Source organism: Epinephelus lanceolatus, chromosome 16, assembly GCF_041903045.1.
Source record: "Epinephelus lanceolatus isolate andai-2023 chromosome 16, ASM4190304v1, whole genome shotgun sequence".
NCBI lineage: Eukaryota > Metazoa > Chordata > Actinopteri > Perciformes > Serranidae > Epinephelus > Epinephelus lanceolatus.
Genome location: NC_135749.1, coordinates 3970550 through 3988817, shown reverse-complemented (window position 1 = coordinate 3988817; position 18268 = coordinate 3970550). Strand labels below are relative to the sequence as shown.

The 18268-nt window shown below is 39.2% G+C and overlaps 1 protein-coding gene across 2 annotated transcripts; it reads right to left on the bottom strand.

Annotated features, from left to right (window-relative positions):
• Positions 1 to 516: 516 nt before the first annotated feature.
• Positions 517 to 16922, bottom strand: LOC117262997 (putative histone deacetylase 1-B). 2 transcript variants are annotated; one of them, XM_033636120.2, is made up of 12 exons: positions 16771 to 16922; positions 14537 to 14649; positions 13348 to 13465; positions 13186 to 13260; positions 10194 to 10332; positions 8959 to 9100; positions 8776 to 8868; positions 8576 to 8684; positions 2097 to 2477; positions 1848 to 2003; positions 1724 to 1769; positions 517 to 1444 (listed from the first exon to the last, which is right to left on the bottom strand). In XM_033636120.2, the coding sequence occupies exons 1-12, from the start codon at positions 16817 to 16819 to the stop codon at positions 1417 to 1419; spliced, it is 1449 nt and encodes a 482-aa protein (XP_033492011.1). In that variant the 5' UTR covers positions 16820 to 16922; the 3' UTR covers positions 517 to 1416. The 2 variants fall into 2 exon arrangements, with proteins under 2 accessions (XP_033492011.1, XP_033492012.1); XM_033636121.2 differs by having other exon boundaries at positions 1724 to 1766.
• Between the last annotated feature and the right edge of the window lie 1346 nt (positions 16923 to 18268).

The window sequence follows — 18268 nt, the reverse complement described above, 5'->3', positions numbered from 1 at the left end:
AGTAACGCACCTGTCAGTCTACGTGTCATTCTCTTCTGATGATTATGATTTAAACTCTTGAGGTTTTGTTTCTCATATCAATGGTAACCATGGCAACAGGAACAATCCCTGTTTGTTCTGGTCACATGTTCAACACACAGTTGCTGAAGACACAGATGTAGCTCAGACTGGTTGTTAGTTGTTAGAGACACAGACAGTGCAACAGGTACCAGAGCTCCACAGAGACATTTTAGAAAATGCTAAGTTAACATTAGTTAAATATTTGTTAGAAATAAATCAGTATTTGCTAAACTGAAGGCAAATGACTTTGGAGAAGAACCAGCGTTGGCGGTTAGCCACCGAGAGTAGCCACTGGGGCTAACCACAGACAGTCTATGGGACTAACTAGCTCACCGCTACTTCTTCTATCTCACAGGAAGTTGTGACCATAATCATTTCTGCAGTCGTGACCTCAGGAATAAGGTGGGTAGAAAGCAATCTAAAAACAAAATGATGAACACAAGGGGTAAACGTGGATCAGTTTTCTGTATGTTTTATTACAAAGCTATGATAATGCAGATTTCACAAGGATCAAACTCCAAACAACCACATGTAGAGGAGCCATTTTACCAGCTCACTCCACCTTCATGTTTAATGGTACAAAATATCTAAAATCTCTCACTTCCACACACACGAGCCTCTGAAGAGGTTCTCAGCCATTCATACTTGAACATACAAACAATGCAGGAGGAGAAAAACACTGAGGAGATAATGACAGGATGACGGGCTGAAGGGACCGACTGTGTTCATGATATCAAATAAGTTAGAGAGGAGAGATGTGTCTGGGCAGAGGGAGCAGTATGTACATGCTAAAGACGACATCATCCTAAACATGCAGTCACTGATGAATTAACACAGCGAGCCAAACGCCAGTTTGCCAGCTGCTGGTTATTCCAACAGTGTCATAAATAGATGTTTAAAAACTAACAGAAAAGCTTTTTTGCATGTGAGCACGAGACTTAGAAATCATCTACATCTCTGCAGGCATTTCAGCGTGAGCCCCACAAACTGGTTTAAATCTGTAACATCATGATAGGAACAGTAATAATTTGGGTGCTTTTCGTCACAGTAAAGCAGACCTGGTTCACACCACAGCTAAGAAGGAATTGTGGCATTTGTTTTATACTATACGGAGCTCCAGGTGGGTTTACACTCGGCATACAGAACAGAAAGGGGCAAATTAGCAGTCACAGATTCATGCCTCTTCACTGAGGTTGAAACAAATGTAAATGTGAATAAAGTGTAAACCAGGTCTGCTGCAAGAACACAAGATCAAACAGGAATACAAACAGGTCCTATCATCGCAGCAGGAGAGTGTAGGAATCAGTGGGGCTCGAGGACGACAGTACAACCAACTATCACTCCCAGTAACGAACTTCAAGTTGTCTTCAACTCTTCTTTTGGTCTGAAACACAAACAGTTAAAGAATTCAAACAACAAAATCCCAGACAGCCCGTCAGTCCCCGTAACGTCTCTTTACTTCTTTGCACAACAGATTTGACGATGAGGGTTTCACAAGTCCCGCACTGCTCGGTGGAAACGGGGCTTTAGCGCCAAGTTCTCATTTGATCGCTCTGATTAATACATTTTACCATCCCTGTTCATCATGTCAGTAGCAGAAACAGTCTCTAACACAGCTGTCGATTTGTCAATCACTGCTTCTGAGCTGCAGTCAAACTCTTACCCTGATGTGTCCATCTTCTCCTCCTCCTTCTCCTCTTCTTTTACTTCTAGGGGGCAGAAAACGAGTGAGTATCACAGTGTTTGTTCATTTAAAAATACCTGTTGGATTTGTGAACAAGTCTTACCTTTCTTTTCCTCTCCTTCCTTCTCTTCCTCCTTCTTGACTCGTTTGGCCTTCTTGTGATTGGCTGCGTTCCTGCGGCCCCCTCCCTGACCCTCCGCCTCATCCTCCGAGTCAGAAAACTCCTCTTCACAGGCTATCCTCTTGTCGTGGGCCCGGACTGAAACACACGTAATACACCGTCAACTCCGACATACTGTAAGTGTTACATCTATGTTAACAACCATTTCCTTAGAACCCGTATAAATCTTACTAGAGACGCGTTTGTCAGGGTCCTCCTCATCCTCGTCTCCACTGTCTGGGTGGGGAGCGTCCTCAGGGATTGCCTGCATCTGGACACCCGGGGCATGAGGCAGCATACGGAGGTTTTCAAACAGACGCTGCTTTATCTTCTCCAGGTATTCGTTGGTGTTCTGGTTGGTCATATTGGACGGGCTGATGTGCAGCTTGAAGTCGGGCCCAAAGTACTCAAAGTAATCATTGTAGGGCAGCTCGTTAGGGATCGAACAGTCCAAGGCGACGGCGGTTTCATATGTCCAGCAACGGGCCACATTGCGAATGGTGTAGCCTCCGCCACCCAGCATTAGCAGGGGCAGGTTGAAACTTTTGATGTATTCAACACATTTGGCGTGTCCTGGAAGAACGAACATACATTCAGTTCTCCTATGTACAAAATGCATTTTTGAGTACTGTCTTAGGAGGTGAATCATGTTTATATTAGGGCTGAACAATATGATCAATATGAGATTAACGATAATGTTAAATATTATGATAATGCTATCATTTGTAATAATTTAACACATATCAAAGTGTGGCTCAGTTCTTGACTCAGAGTTTCACAGTACGTGTGTTTGTGTATATAAATTTATATTTATTGTACTGTGGTCTTGAAGAGCTGCAGTGTCAATTCTTTTATTCAATGTGGTGTGATCACAATACACTTTAGACAGTAGAGTATATCACAAAAATGTAATAAATGTCATCTATAATATGATGTAAGAAGGTCATAGTACAGCATGTCATCCAAAATCATGAAAAAACATCATAGTATAGCATGTCGTCCAAAATCATGAAAAAACAACATAGTATAGCATGTCGTCCAAAATCATGGAAAAACATAATAGTATAGTATGTCGTCCAAAATCATGAAAAAACATCATAGTATATAGTATGTTGTCGAAAATCATGAAACAAAAAAAAAAACGTCATAGTATAGCATGTCGTCCAAAATCATGAAAAAAATGTCATTGTATAGCATGTCGTCCAAAATCATGAAAAAACGTCATAGTATAGTATGTCGTCCAAAATCATGAAAAAACATCATAGTATATAGTATGTTGTCCAAAATCATGAAAAAAAAAAAACCATCATAGTATAACATGTCGTCCAAAATCATGAAAAAACGTCATAGTATAGTATGTCGTCCAAAATCATGAAAAAACGTCACAGTATAGCATGTCGTCCAAAATCATGAAAAAAACGTCATAGTATAGTATGTCGTCCAAAATCATGAAAAAAAACGTCATAGTATAGCATGTCGTCCAAAATCATGAAAAAAAGGTCATAGTATAGTATGTCGTCCAAAATCATGAAAAAAAACGTCATAGTATAGCATGTCGTCCAAAATCATGAAAAAACGTCATAGTGTAGTATGTCGTCCAAAATCATGACAAAAAGGTCATAGTATAGCATGTCGTCCAAAATCATGAAAAAAACGTCATAGTATAGTATGTCGTCCAAAATCATGAAAAAAAACGTCATAGTATAGCATGTCGTCCAAAATCATGAAAAAACGTCATAGTGTAGTATGTCGTCCAAAATCATGAAAAAAAATGTCATAGTATAGCATGTCGTCCAAAATCATGAAAAAACGTCATAGTGTAGCATGTCGTCCAAAATCATGGAAAAAAATGTCATAGTATAGCATGTCATCCAAAATCATGAAAAAAAAACGTCATAGTATAGTATGTCGTTAAAAATCATGAAAAAATGTCATAGTATAGCATGTCGTCAAAAATCATGGAAAAAAGTCATAGTATAGCATGTCGTCCAAAATCATGAGAAAAAAAAAAACGTCATAGTATAGTAGGTCGTCTAAAATAATGAAAAAAGTCATAGTATAGCATGTCGTCCAAAATCATGAGAAAAAAAAAAAACGTCATAGTATAGCATGTCGTCCAAAATCATGAGAAAAAAAAAAACGTCATAGTATAGCATGTCGTCCAAAATCATGGAAAAAAGTCACAGCATAGCATGTCGTCCAAAATCATGAAAAAACGTCATAGTATAGAATGTCGTCCAAAATCATGAAAAAAAAAAACCCTGTCATAGTATAGTATGTCACAAAAATGTCATGATATAATATTTAATAAAAAGTCAAAGTATATTATGTTGTAAGAAATACAGTATGTCGTCCAAAATCATGAAAAAAAAAAGTCATAGTATAGCATGTCGTTAAAAATCATGAAAAAAGTCATAGTATAGCATGTCGTTAAAAATCATGCAAAAAAACGTCATAGTATAGCATGTCGTTAAAAATCATGAAAAAAGTCATAGTATAGCATGTCGTCCAAAATCATGCAAAAAAACGTCATAGTATAGCATGTCGTTAAAAATCAGGAAAAATAGTCATAGTAAAGTTTGTCGTTCAAAATCATGCAAAAAAACGTCATAGTATAGTATGTCGTCAAAAATCAGGAAAAAAGTCATAGTATAGTAGGTCGTCTAAAATAATGAAAAAAGTCATAGTATAGCATGTCGTCCAAAATCATGAGAAAAAAAAAAAACGTCATAGTATAGCATGTCGTCCAAAATCATGAGAAAAAAAAAAAACGTCATAGTATAGCATGTCGTCCAAAATCATGGAAAAAAGTCACAGCATAGCATGTCGTCCAAAATCATGAAAAAACGTCATAGTATAGAATGTCGTCCAAAATCATGAAAAAAAAAACCCCGTCATAGTATAGTATGTCACAAAAATGTCATGATATAATATTTAATAAAAAGTCAAAGTATATTATGTTGTAAGAAACCAAAAAATATATGGTATAGTATGATGTTAGTGTTAAAATTTACTGGGTTGTAAAAAAAAAATCAAAAAATGTCTTGATGATATGTTAAGTGTGACCATGCCTTGTTATATTGTATCACTCATCCCTGATTGCTTTTTCTCCTCTTGCTCCCTCGCTCCCTCTCTCCCTCCTGTTTCCATTCTCTTGCTCCTCCCTACTTGTCTTCAAAGTGCAACACCTGACAGCACCTGGGAGGAAAGGATTAAAGGGAGCTGAGGGGCGGAGTGTGGACACACACCGACATACATCAGCCCCCAGCCACACATGCCTGCAGCCGCAGCAGCACAGGGATAATGGGGAAATGAGTTTCTTCTATTTAGTTCCCAGTCTAAAATGCATTGTTTGCTTTGTTATCTGAGTTTGGGTTGGAGGTTACCGGCAGTTCGGTTTTCAGATTGTGTTCGTGTTTCAGTTTCGTTAGTTAGGAGGATGAGCTGGGTCTGACGGCTCACTGCATGGTCGGCCCAGCGATTCCCCATCTTAAATTTCTTTTGGCCGTTATCTCCAACCCCCTTTTGTTTCCTGTCTTTAGTTCTAAGTATGGTTCTTTTTTTCTGTGTTTATAATAAACCTGGGGTTGTTTTTCCCCGTCAATGGTGCCTGGTGTCCTTTCATATGTTCCTGTCTCAGTTGAGCTTGTGTCTGTTTAGTGAGGCTGTAACATGGTGTGTTATGAAAACAAAAGTCATATTATAGCATCTCACAAAAAAATGTCATAGTATTTCATAAAAGGTTATAGTACAGTATGTCCAAAACTAGTCAAAAGATGTCATAGTATTGTATATCATAAAAAGGTAAAAGCATATTATATTGTAAAAAACAAAAAAACTCAAAACATGTTGTACTACAATAGTATGTTATAGTATGTTATGTTGTAAGAGTCATGGTATAGTATGTCATTGAAAATCACGGGAAAATAGTCAAAGTATAGCACGTCATCCAAAATCACTAAAGAAAAGTCATAGAACAGCATGTCGTCCAAAATCATTAAAAAAAAGTCATAGTATAGCATGTCGTCCAAAATCATGAAAAAAAAAACCCGTCATAGTATAGCATGTCGTTAAAAATCAGGAAAAAAAGTCATAGTATAGCATGTCGTTAAAAATCAGAAAAAAAAGTCATAGTATAGCATGTCGTTAAAAATCAGGAAAAATAGTCATAGTATAGTTTGTCGTCCAAAATCATGAAAAAAAACATCATAGTATAGCATGTCGTTTAAAATCATAAGACAAAGTCATAGTATAGCATGTCGTCCAAAATCATGAAAAAAAGTCATAGTATAGTATGTCGTCCAAAATCATGAAAGAAAACGTCATCGTATAGTATGTCGTCCAAAATTATGAAAAAAAGGTCATAGTATAGCATGTCGTTAAAAATCATGGAAAAAAGTCATAGTATAGCATGTCGTCCAAAATCTTAAAAAAAAAAGTCATAGTATAGCATGTCGTCCAAAATCATTAAAAACAAAGTCATAGTATAGCATGTTAAAAATCATGGAAAAAAAAAAAAACGTCATAGTATAGTATGTCGTCCAAAATCATGACAAAAAAAACGTCATAGTATAGCATGTCGTCCAAAATCATGGAAAAAAGTCATAGTATAGCATGTCATCCAAAATCTTAAAAAAAAGTCATAGTGTAGCATGTCGTTAAAAATCATGAAAAAAACGTCATAGTATAGTATGTCGTTAAAAATCATGAAAAAAAAAAAGTCATAGTATAGCATGGCGTTAAAAATCATGAAAAAAGTCATAGTATAGCATGTCGTTAAAAATCATGAAAAAAAAGTCATAGTATAGCATGTCGTTAAAAATCATGAAAAAAGTCATAGTATAGCATGTCCAAAATCCTGCAAAAAAACGTCATAGTATAGCATGTCGTTAAAAATCAGGAAAAATAGTCATAATATAGTTTGTCGTCCAAAATCATGGAAAAAAAAACGTCATAGTATAGCATGTCGTTAAAAATCAGGAAAAAACGTCATAGTATAGTATGTCGTCCAAAATCATGAAAAAAAAAAAAGTCATACTATAGCATGTCGTTAAAAATCATGAAAAAAGTCATAGTATAGCATGTCGTTAAAAATCATGAAAAAAAACGTCATAGTATAGCATGTCGTTAAAAATCATGAAAAAAGTCATAGTATAGCATGTCGTCCAAAATCATGCAAAAAAACGTCATAGTATAGCATGTCGTTAAAAATCAGGAAAAATAGTCATAGTATAGTTTGTCGTTCAAAATCATGCAAAAAAACGTCATAGTATAGTATGTCGTCAAAAATCAGGAAAAAAGTCATAGTATAGTATGTCGTCAAAAATCAGGAAAAAAGTCATAGTATAGCATGTCGTTAAAAATCATGGAAAAAAGTCATAGTATAGCATGTCGTCCAAAATCTTAAAAAAAAGTCATAGTGTAGCATGTTGTTAAAAATCATGAAAAAAAAAAAAACGTCATAGTATAGTATGTCATCCAAAATCATGAAAAAAAAACGTCATAGTATAGCATGTCGTTAAAAATCATGGAAAAAAGTCATAGTATAGCATGTCGTCCAAAATCTTAAAAAAAAGTCATAGTATAGCATGTTGTTAAAAATCATGAAAAAAAAAAAAACGTCATAGTATAGTATGTCATCCAAAATCATGAAAAAAAAACGTCATAGTATAGCATGTCGTCCAAAATCATGGAAAAAAGTCATAGTATAGCATGTCATCCAAAATCTTAAAAAAAAAAGTCATAGTGTAGCATGTCGTTAAAAATCATGAAAAAAACGTCATAGTATAGTATGTCGTCCAAAATCATGAAAAAAAAGTCATAGTATAGTATGTCGTCCAAAATCATGAAAAAAAAAAACCGTCATAGTATAGCATGTCGTTAAAAATCAGGAAAAAACGTCATAGTATAGCATGTCATCCAAAATCACGAAATAAAAGTCACAGTATAGCATGTCGTCCAAAATCATGAAAAAACATCATAGTATAGTATGTCGTCAAAAATCACGAACAAAAGTCATAGTATAGCATGTTGTCCAAAATCATAAAAAAGACAGTCATAGTATAGTATGACCTCAAAAATCACGAACAAAAGTCATAGTATAATGTCAAAAATAATGAAAAAACATCATAGTATTGAAAGAGGGGATAGCATAGTATAAATATTTGTTTACAAGTCATGTAAGTTATTTTCTACTTTTGATTTAACAATATTTAAAATCTATTTTGTTTGCATGACGCAAGTTATTCATTTTCTGCTTTTTTAGGGAACTTGACTTTTTACATTAAAAGTAAATGTGACCTTCGGACGACGTCATTTCAAGTAATGTGTGCTTTGATTTCAATCATGAAATATTAAATAAATAATCACAAATGGTTCATCTGTGTGTTTGCTTTCATTATTTTAAAATCACAAAGATCAGATGTGTACTCTTTCATTAGAAAAAGTATCCCAGCTTTAATAGTTGAGTATATTTACAGTGCAAATCTTGTCAGTGAACTATGAGGGCAAAAACGAAAAACAAAATTATCATTTATTAATCATAATAGAGGTAAAATGTTCAATTAATCGTGATATTGGTTTGAGGTCGTATCGCCCAGCTCTGGTTATGTTGTCGCAGAGAAGTTGACCTTTGACCTTCATTCACTTCATTATTTGATCCTAGTTTATACCTTTGATGGTGAGGTTGAAGCAGCCCAGTCTGTCTCCAGAAAGAGAATCTGCTCCACACTGGAGCACGACTGCACTTGGCTGGTACATCTCCATGACTTTAGCCATGATCTAACACACACAAACACATATTGACAGCATTGCTCTGATAAACAGTCTGATCGTGGTAACAGCATGAGTACCTAAATGAAAGCAGACTTACAGGTTTGAAGATGGCTTCATAGGACTCATCATCGATACCGTCTCTGAGCGGGTAGTTTACTGCATAGTACTTGCCCTTCCCAGCTCCGATGTCCTGCACACATTGGAGATATTGAATTCCTGTCCATGTGCACACAAGCCATGTTGATGATCTTAGAATGGAAATAAGAACAAACAAACTAACCCTCAGGTCTCCAGTGCCGGGGAAGTATTCCCCATATTTGTGAAAAGAGACAGTCATGACCCTGTCTGTGGTGTAGAACGCCTCCTCCACTCCGTCACCATGGTGGATGTCAATGTCTATGTATAACACCCTCTGGTGGTATCTGAAGAGGAGAAAGAGTTTGGTTAAGAATATCTTAAGAGGTGTTCAAATCAGGGGAGAAAACAGACAGCTGCCACAAGATAATAGGTCAATTTGCTCGATTAAGATCTTCCATGAGACAACTCAGTGTTGCTGCGTCCTTCCTGTCGACCAAGCGTTAGTCGACCAGAAGTCCGTTAGTCCGTTAGTCTGCAAGATTTCATTGGTCGCTTAGTCGCAGAAAATAAATTTAAAAAAGTGAAACTCTATCAGGAGCTGCATCTTGTCAGAATAAATCCAAACCTATCTAACTGGACCATGTGTGACTTTACTTTGAAAGGACAGACACAGGAAGTGTCCACGCTCAGCAGTCAGACAGGAGTCAGGTTAATTTCCAGGGCTGGTACCTGCGGTTATTCCACAGGCTAGTTAATAACATGTCGGGCAGGAAATCCAAAGTGTGGGATCATTTTGAGAAGGTGAAGGACGAACCCAAGGTGATATGTAAACTCATCTTCATTGGTCGACTACAAACATGACGTATCATCTGAAACATGGAAGTAGCTACATGCCCATTAGCCCACAGCGTCATTAACAGGCGGCTCGCTCAGTGTGTGACGTGCACTTGGAGATAAAATATAGGCCTATATTAATGAAAGTTCATTAGTACGGTTTCGACTCCTCCAAACAACCTCTGAAAGTGGTCCAAAGGGCTTTTGGCCACCTCCACAGCGAAGTGCTGAAGGTCTAAACATGCACATGTGAATCAAACAGGCCAAAATCTCAGACAAAAACATGACAACATAATTTTAAAATGAAAGTATTGATGGATGGGGAACGAGCACAACAAGGCACTTATTGTCATCTCTAAAAAAAAAAAGCATAAACACTGCAAGAAAAAGACAAAGGAAGAAATCTGGTGCTTGGCATGAAAAGACGAATTGTTTGATTGTGTGCATCAGACACAAAGCTCAGCAGCAGGTGTAGATCTAATCCGGCTAAACCAGGTCTAAAATGTTTGCGCCAGATTTCTTTGGGGACACAAAACAACTAAAACCTGGCAGATGGATAGAAAGGCAGGATGATTAAATTAAAAGACGAAGGCAGCAGCTTACTTGAGTAGCTCAAGGATGGCCAGGACGATGTCGTTGACGTAGCAGAAACCCGAGGCCTCAGACTTCTTGGCGTGGTGGAGTCCGCCGGCCCAGTTGATGGCGATGTCTGTCTGCTGCTTGTTTAACTTCAGTGCCCCGGCTGGAGAACAGAAAAAAACAGAGTAAAAGATTCAATTTGAGTTCTAATGGACTTTTATAAATGTGCAGTTACCATTCAGATATTATGGGCTTTTTCCAATCCAGTACAGATTTCATGAGCACCCTCTGGTCAGTGCTCTGTGTGCATGTTCTCCGTAGTAAGGACTGCTACAGGTTACCAAAACTATACTTAAATTCAAAGACACCAGTGTTTCTCACAGGTCAGAAATATAATCGTGGTGGTAGCTAGGGGTGGGAATCTTTGGGCACCTCATGATTCGATTACGATTCAGGGGCTACGATTCGATTATAAAACGATTATGGATGCATCTTTAATTTATGTACAGTACAGGCCAAAAGTTTGGACACACCTTCTCATTCAATGCGTTTTCTTTATTTTCATGACTATTTACATTGTAGATTCTCACTGAAGGCATCAAAACTATGAATGAACACATGTGGAGTTATGTACTTAACAAAAAAAGGTGAAATAACTGAAAACATGTTTTATATTCTAGTTTCTTCAAAATAGCCACCCTTTGCTCTGATTACTGCTTTGCACACTCTTGGCATTCTCTCCATGAGCTTCAAGAGGTAGTCACCTGAAATGGTTTTCCAACAGTCTTGAAGGAGTTCCCAGAGGTGTTTAGCACTTGTTGGCCCCTTTGCCTTCACTCTGCGGTCCAGCTCACCCCAAACCATCTGGATTGGGTTCAGGTCCGGTGACTGTGGAGGCCAGGTCATCTGCCGCAGCACTCCATCACTCTCCTTCTTGGTCAAATAGCCCTTACACAGCCTGGAGGTGTGTTTGGGGTCATTGTCCTGTTGAAAAATAAATGATCGTCCAACTAAACGCAAACCGGATGGGATGGCATGTCGCTGCAGGATGCTGTGGTAGCCATGCTGGTTCAGTGTGCCTTCAATTTTGAATAAATCCCCAACAGTGTCACCAGCAAAACACCCCCACACCATCACACCTCCTCCTCCATGCTTCACAGTGGGAACCAGGCATGTGGAATCCATCCGTTCACCTTTTCTGCGTCTCACAAAGACACGGCGGTTGGAACCAAAGATCTCAAATTTGGACTCATCAGACCAAAGCACAGATTTCCACTGGTCTAATGTCCATTCCTTGTGTTTCTTGCCATAATATGAATTTTAACAGTTGTCCAATAGGGCTGTCGGCTGTGTATTAACCTGACTTCTGCACAACACAACTGATGGTCCCAACCCCATTGATAAAGCAAGAAATTCCACTAATTAACCCTGATAAGGCACACCTGTGAAGTGGAAACCATTTCAGGTGACTACCTCTTGAAGCTCATGGAGAGAATGCCAAGAGTGTGCAAAGCAGTAATCAGAGCAAAGGGTGGCTATTTTGAAGAAACTAGAATATAAAACATGTTTTCAGTTATTTCACCTTTTTTTGTTAAGTACATAACTCCACATGTGTTCATTCATAGTTTTGATGCCTTCAGTGAGAATCTACAATGTAAATAGTCATGAAAATAAAGAAAACGCATTGAATGAGAAGGTGTGTCCAAACTTTTGGCCTGTACTGTATATTGATGCACTTTTTCACAACACACATTTCTTTTTGTCTCACTGAATAAGCATTCAACACTTGCAATTTTTAAAAACAGTGCATTTGTAATAAGAAAGAGTTGAATTCATTTCCATTATATTTTATTAAACATATAAATGGAAATGCGTGCAAACTGAAAAGTTACAACTTTGTTGTACGGAACCAAAGGTAACAACAGGTATCTTAAATCACAAGATAAAATGCATAGTTAGAGTAACAAATGATTCGGTGGCGACAGACGTCCACACATCACATGTAACTGCGTTCCTACCTACCTGCCTTCAACAGTGAGGCCATGACTTCTGTTTTGGTTTGATGGTAGAGTGTCGGTGAAATAGCGTCGGGATGGGATGGTGTATCTGGGCTCCAGTGTATGCAGCAGTGCTCGAAATCCCTGATTTTCCACGACAGAATAAGGACGCAAATCCTTGGCAATAAATGCCGCGATGGCCTTCGTAATTCGCTTCGCCTTTTCAGATGACGGTGGCAGCTTTGTAATCGCTTCCTCGATTGTTCTCTGGTCGGCAGCGCCACTAGTTGCCGCAGCAACAACAGCCTGCCGTCTCCCTGACTCCTCCGTCAGGTGGAATCGAGTTACATGGCTTCTCATGTTTGTTGTGTTGCCAAAGTATTTTATTTTAGCACGAGACAGCTTACTAAAACGTGGCTCTTGTAAAGTTCGCTTCCGCCGTCAACGTTGTAGAAGCCAAAGTATTTCCACACATCTGCTTTTAAATTAGAAGAAGCTGTTCAGCTCTCACAGCGAGGTGGGTAGCGGTCAGCCATGTTTGTTTTCCTCTGTGCGCGTGTCGGCGTGTCTGCTCCAGGTGCGCATCCCAAAGTGTCCCGGAGATGACACGTACCGCGCTTCTTAGTGCCGCATTATTTAGAACCTTCTGTATTACTCTAATTAACAGATTTAAATAATCGAAATTTGGACGTTTGTGAATCGATTCAGATTCGTCCATATCCGAATCGCGATGCATCTACGAATCGGAAATTTCCCCCACCCCTAGTGGTAGTCAATGGAAAGGTCTAGTGTAGCACAGTGCATTCTGGTAGTTGTAGGTTTTCTCTGGTCATGTAGCTGATGTCTAAAGTATGTGTCATTGTACAGCATAGACAGCCTCGTTTCATGAGAAGACCATCTTTTTGATGCTACGTTGAAGCTTTTACTTCAGATTTGTTCCACACACATTCATAAACGTCCCTCTATTCTGAAGGTGGTATGCCAGAGGGATCATGGGAAGTGTGTTTGGAGTAACTTACCGACAGATCCACCTGTTGAAAGCTGGCAAAACTCAAACAGACCATCGAACACTGGGCAGTCCTCTCCGACATTGACTGTGAGAAAAGTAACAAGACAAAAAAACATGTCACATGAACAGCGAGAACGCCTCAGCATCCATTGGAAGAGAAGCGGACACTCACATCTCTGCATCTGTTTGCTGTACTCAGACATGTTGTCTGGTCGAATGGACCTCAGGAACTTAATGTAGTCATCGCTGTGGTACTTTGTCATCTCTTCACCACTGGCTTTGTGCGGTCTCTGGAAACAGACAGACAGATTAGGAGGAAGACAGGAACAGCTGACACTTCACTTTTTGTCAGTCGTCACTGGGTACTGTCCGATTTTGACATGTTATGCTTTAAGTCTTTATAGCAGGTCTTAATTCATTTACTTATTCAAAACAGGGCTGGGGCAATATATAGATATATTAAACCAGATACCTCAATATTGATATTGTGATGATATTGTGGGACTGATTTTTGGTGCTTTCACAAAAACAAAAGCTGATTCCAAAAACGTTGGGACTCTGTGTAATAAATACATTAGAGCTGCCCGCAACTAAGAATTTTCCTAGTCGACCAATAGTCATCATTTAGGGCCTTTAGTTGAGTAATCACCCACATGTTTACGATATTCATTTAATTATAAAATTACATATTTTGGGCGGGGCAACACAATGATTTCAGTTTAAGGTCTGAGAACGTTTCAATATGGTTTCGACCTGTCGCAAATCTTTGGTCTGAACTGGGCTTAATAAACGGTCCTTAAAAAAAATTAAAAAACAATATGTGGTGCCAGATGTTGGCTGCCACACTTAATTGAATGTGTTAAATCCTGGGTGATGTAACACAGTGGTGAATATACTCCTGTCCCAATGGTTTTAAAACATGTTGCAAGCATCAAGTTCAGAGTTTTATTCACAAAAAACAAAAAAGGTTTTTCAGTTTGACGATTAAACATCTTCTATATTCAACTGATTATAAAAACCAAAAACTAAACTATATAATTTAATAATTATATTAATATTGTAAACATGTGGGCGACTAGTCAACTAATGGCCCTAAATGATGACTAGTAGTAAACACTACTAATAGGACAACTTATTAAACCACTGGGCCGTATCAGACTGTACCATCTGACATACAGACCTCGACTGCCTGCACTGAAAGGTTAATGAGGAATATGTTTTTTTAAATGCTGCATTCCCTCACCCGCCCCGTCCACTCTCTAGCTTTTAATATTGTAGTCTAATTTTCTCTTACAGAAGCAAAATGACACAAATACATGACGCATATGAAGTATAGATCTGACTGTTGTGATATAACTCACATAGATCTCCATTTTCCTGTACAGCCCATAGTTGAGAAGGAGGTTGTGTGTCATGCGGATCCTGTGGGGTTTCATGGGATGGCCCTGGCCGTAGTAGTAGTTCCCAACATCCCCTGGGAAAGACAAGATTATCAACACAAGGTTACATTATATAATTTGCTTAATACCTATTGCCGGGGTGCATTTTGGCTCTTCTGTGTGAAGACAACTTCATGCCAAACTCCATTCAAAAAAATGTGCCCTACTTATTTGCAAATGCTTTATACCTTTCAGTAAATAAAGTCTGACAATATTACGAACGGGGATGAACCTGTCCTACATTCAGCTTACATATTATCCAAGCAGTTTTTGTTGCAACTTTTGTTTTGTTGAGATTATTCACACAATCTTTAACTGCACATCACACTGTGGACACTGACATGACCTGATGTTAAAACCTGAGAAATAAAACCAGGAGATGGTCAATTTTCCAGACTGTAGCTTGAATTACTCATTGATACTTGACCTATAAGTTTGGCAGCACAGGAGATAGGTGTCAATGACCAGACGTGTCAGTAGGTATTGGAATTTTGTCACATACAATAACAAAAAAAGAAATTAGAAAGCGAGACAATTTCTCTTTAAGTGTGGGCAGAAGTGGTGAATCGTTTCACGCTACAACAGGAGGTTTATTTGCATAGATGCACGGCGTATGATCCTGAATTTAAGCCAGCATCACATGGATTTAGACAGTTGACATATTCTGGTATCACCTCCATATGAAAGATTTTGAAAAAATGGGAGCTTAAAAGTTTTGATAATCTATGTCAGAACATACGGCCTGGGCGGGCAGGACTTTTACAGGTATTTACAACTCCATGATTATTTCTGTTAAAGGTAAAATGTATTAACCCAAGAGAACCACCAACTGTCATTCATACATTTACTGAAGGTTTTATCAGTAAGGTACACCCTGGCATCACATCACTGAATAAGGGCATTACAGACTATGTGAAACAACAATGGAGAAAAGAGCTGGGCAGAGACCTCTGCTGGAAAAACCTGATTCACTTTTTCATCAGAAGTCTAAACAAACTGGCACCCAGCTGTGATGCTGGAGGGAATGTGGAGAAATCATGCTTGACAACGTCCATATGTTTTGGTTCTGGAGGGATATAGCAACGATCATTACCAAAACTTTGGGTTTACGTATAAGAACAACATTCACATCTGCGTTTCTTGGACACATGCCTGATGGATTCAGTACAGATGATATCTATCTACTACAGATCCTGCTGCAGCAAGTACAAAGGCCATCACCAGAAAAACTGCCCCACTGCTGCTGCTGTTATACACTGACATCCTCTGAAACAGACGACATATTCTGTACGACTTCATAAAGATTTGGGAGAAAATGGTGTATTTATTCAGCAAATGAAATACACCGCACTTGATTATTGTGTGTACCATACATGACACTTTAAACTAGAAAAAATTGCCATGTTTTTGCAACATCCCATGACCTCATATTTGTCTTTTTAACCCTGTGCATTGCTTTGTTTTCATTTTATTTTGTTCCTATACTTATTGGACGTAATAATGTTCATACATAAAAAGTATTTTTTAAACACCCTGATAATTAACACATTTAAATGAGCATTTCAGCAGTTTAACAATCCCACTTGTACTGTCTACACTTACATACAGTGTGAAGCATTTTTTTTTAAATATTTTTAACGTCATGCATGATAGAAATGGGACATGCAATATAACTTTAGGGGACTTCTTTGCACGAAAACTTTGCGCTAACTAATCACAGTGACAACCGGTGCACCGGTGCTCACTACTCGGAAGTTGTTAGCATGATGGGGGCACACTGATGTGATTAGCACCGGCTAAATGTAAGGCTAATCTGTTCCGCATGTAATGACCACATTGCGGCACATTCACACATCACAGTCCAATAAAAGGTTTGACTCCATTAAGGAAACGTGTCTGCTCTGTAGACTTAAAACCGAGAAAACACACCACACTACTGCGTGCAGCCTAAGCTAGCAGCTAGCTAAGCATACCATGTAGCTAACACAGGGTAGTTAGCCACTTTAGCATGCTAATGTTAGCTTGCTAGCCACCGGATGGCTAGCTAGCATGGTCGTACGGCACACTTATAAAAATACCAGTAAAATGTCCTAAACATTCACATTAAGGCCGCGTCATTCATCAGAGAAGCGGAGGTGCACGGGTTGGATATTTACCGTCATAGTAATAGCAAACTTTTTTCTTTGTTCCTTGAGACAGCGCCATTTTACACCAATTACCCCACTGATTCGTGCCCACCGGCTCCTCTCCTGCACCAAGGAACTAGCGCTGAGTTCTCATCAACCAATCACAGATGCTGTCCCGCCCGGCTGGGAGGCGCTGGTTTACAAACCAAGGACCACCGAGGCTGCAGCTACAACCAGACAGTGTCTAGACAGCCACAGAGCAAGTTGAGTTCACTGATGAAGAGGGGAGTGAAGAAGCTTGTGTGTGATGTCCAGCAGTGAATCAGACAGTTGATCATGTCTGTGTCTGTCTGACCCCACTCTGCAGGGAGGTCATAACCCACTGAGGCTCAGGGTCATGGTCATCATACAGTATGTCATCATATGACTGTCATGATTCTGCTCGAAGTGGACACTCAAGTGAAAATCAATAAGGACATGGGTATAAAGGCAAAGTTCTCTGAAGAAGGGGACCTCACGTCCACACACACACACACACACAGACCCTGTGGAGCCTGCAGGCCTGAAACCAGCCACACCAGTAACACAAATATATTTATACACTAAACAAAAATATAAACGCAACACATTTTTATACAGTCTATGAGAGCAACACATCTCCTTCGCATAGAGTTGATCAGGTTGTTGATTGTGGCCTGTGGAATGTTGGTCCACTCCTCTTCAATGGCTGTGCGAAGTTGCTGGATATTGGAGGAACTGGAACACGCTGTCGTATACGCCGATCCAGAGCATCCCAAACATGCTCAATGGGTGACATGTCCGGTGAGTATGCTGGCCATGCAAGAACTGGGATGTTTTCAGCTTCCAGGAACTGTGTACAGATCCTTGCAACATGGGGCCGTGCATTATCATGCTGCAACATGAGGTGATGGTCGTGGATGAATGGCACAACAATGGGCCTCAGGATCTCGTCACGGTATCTCTGTGCATTCAAAATGCCATCAATAAAATGCACTTGTGTTCGCTGTCCATAACATACGCCTGCCCATACCATAACCCCACCGCCACCATGGGCCACTCGATCCACAACGTTGACATCAGCAAACCGCTCACCCACATGACGCCACACACGCTGTCTGCCATCTTCCCTGAACAGTGAAAACCGGGATTCATCCGTGAAGAGAACACCTCTCCAACGTGCCAGACGCCATCGAATGTGAGCATTTGCCCACTCAAGTTGGTTACGACGACGAACTGCAGTCAGGTCGAGACCCTGATGAGGACAACGAGCATGCAGATGAGCTTCCCTGAGACGGTTTCTGACAGTTTGTGCAGAAATTCTTTGGTTATGCAAACCGATTGTTGCAGCAGCTGTCCGGGTGGCTGGTCTCAGACGATCTTGGAGGTGAACATGCTGGATGTGGAGGTCCTGGGCTGGTGTGGTTACACATGGTCTGCGTTTGTGAGGCCGGTTGGATGTACTGCCAAATTGTCTGAAACGCCTTTGGAGACAGCTTATGGTAGAGAA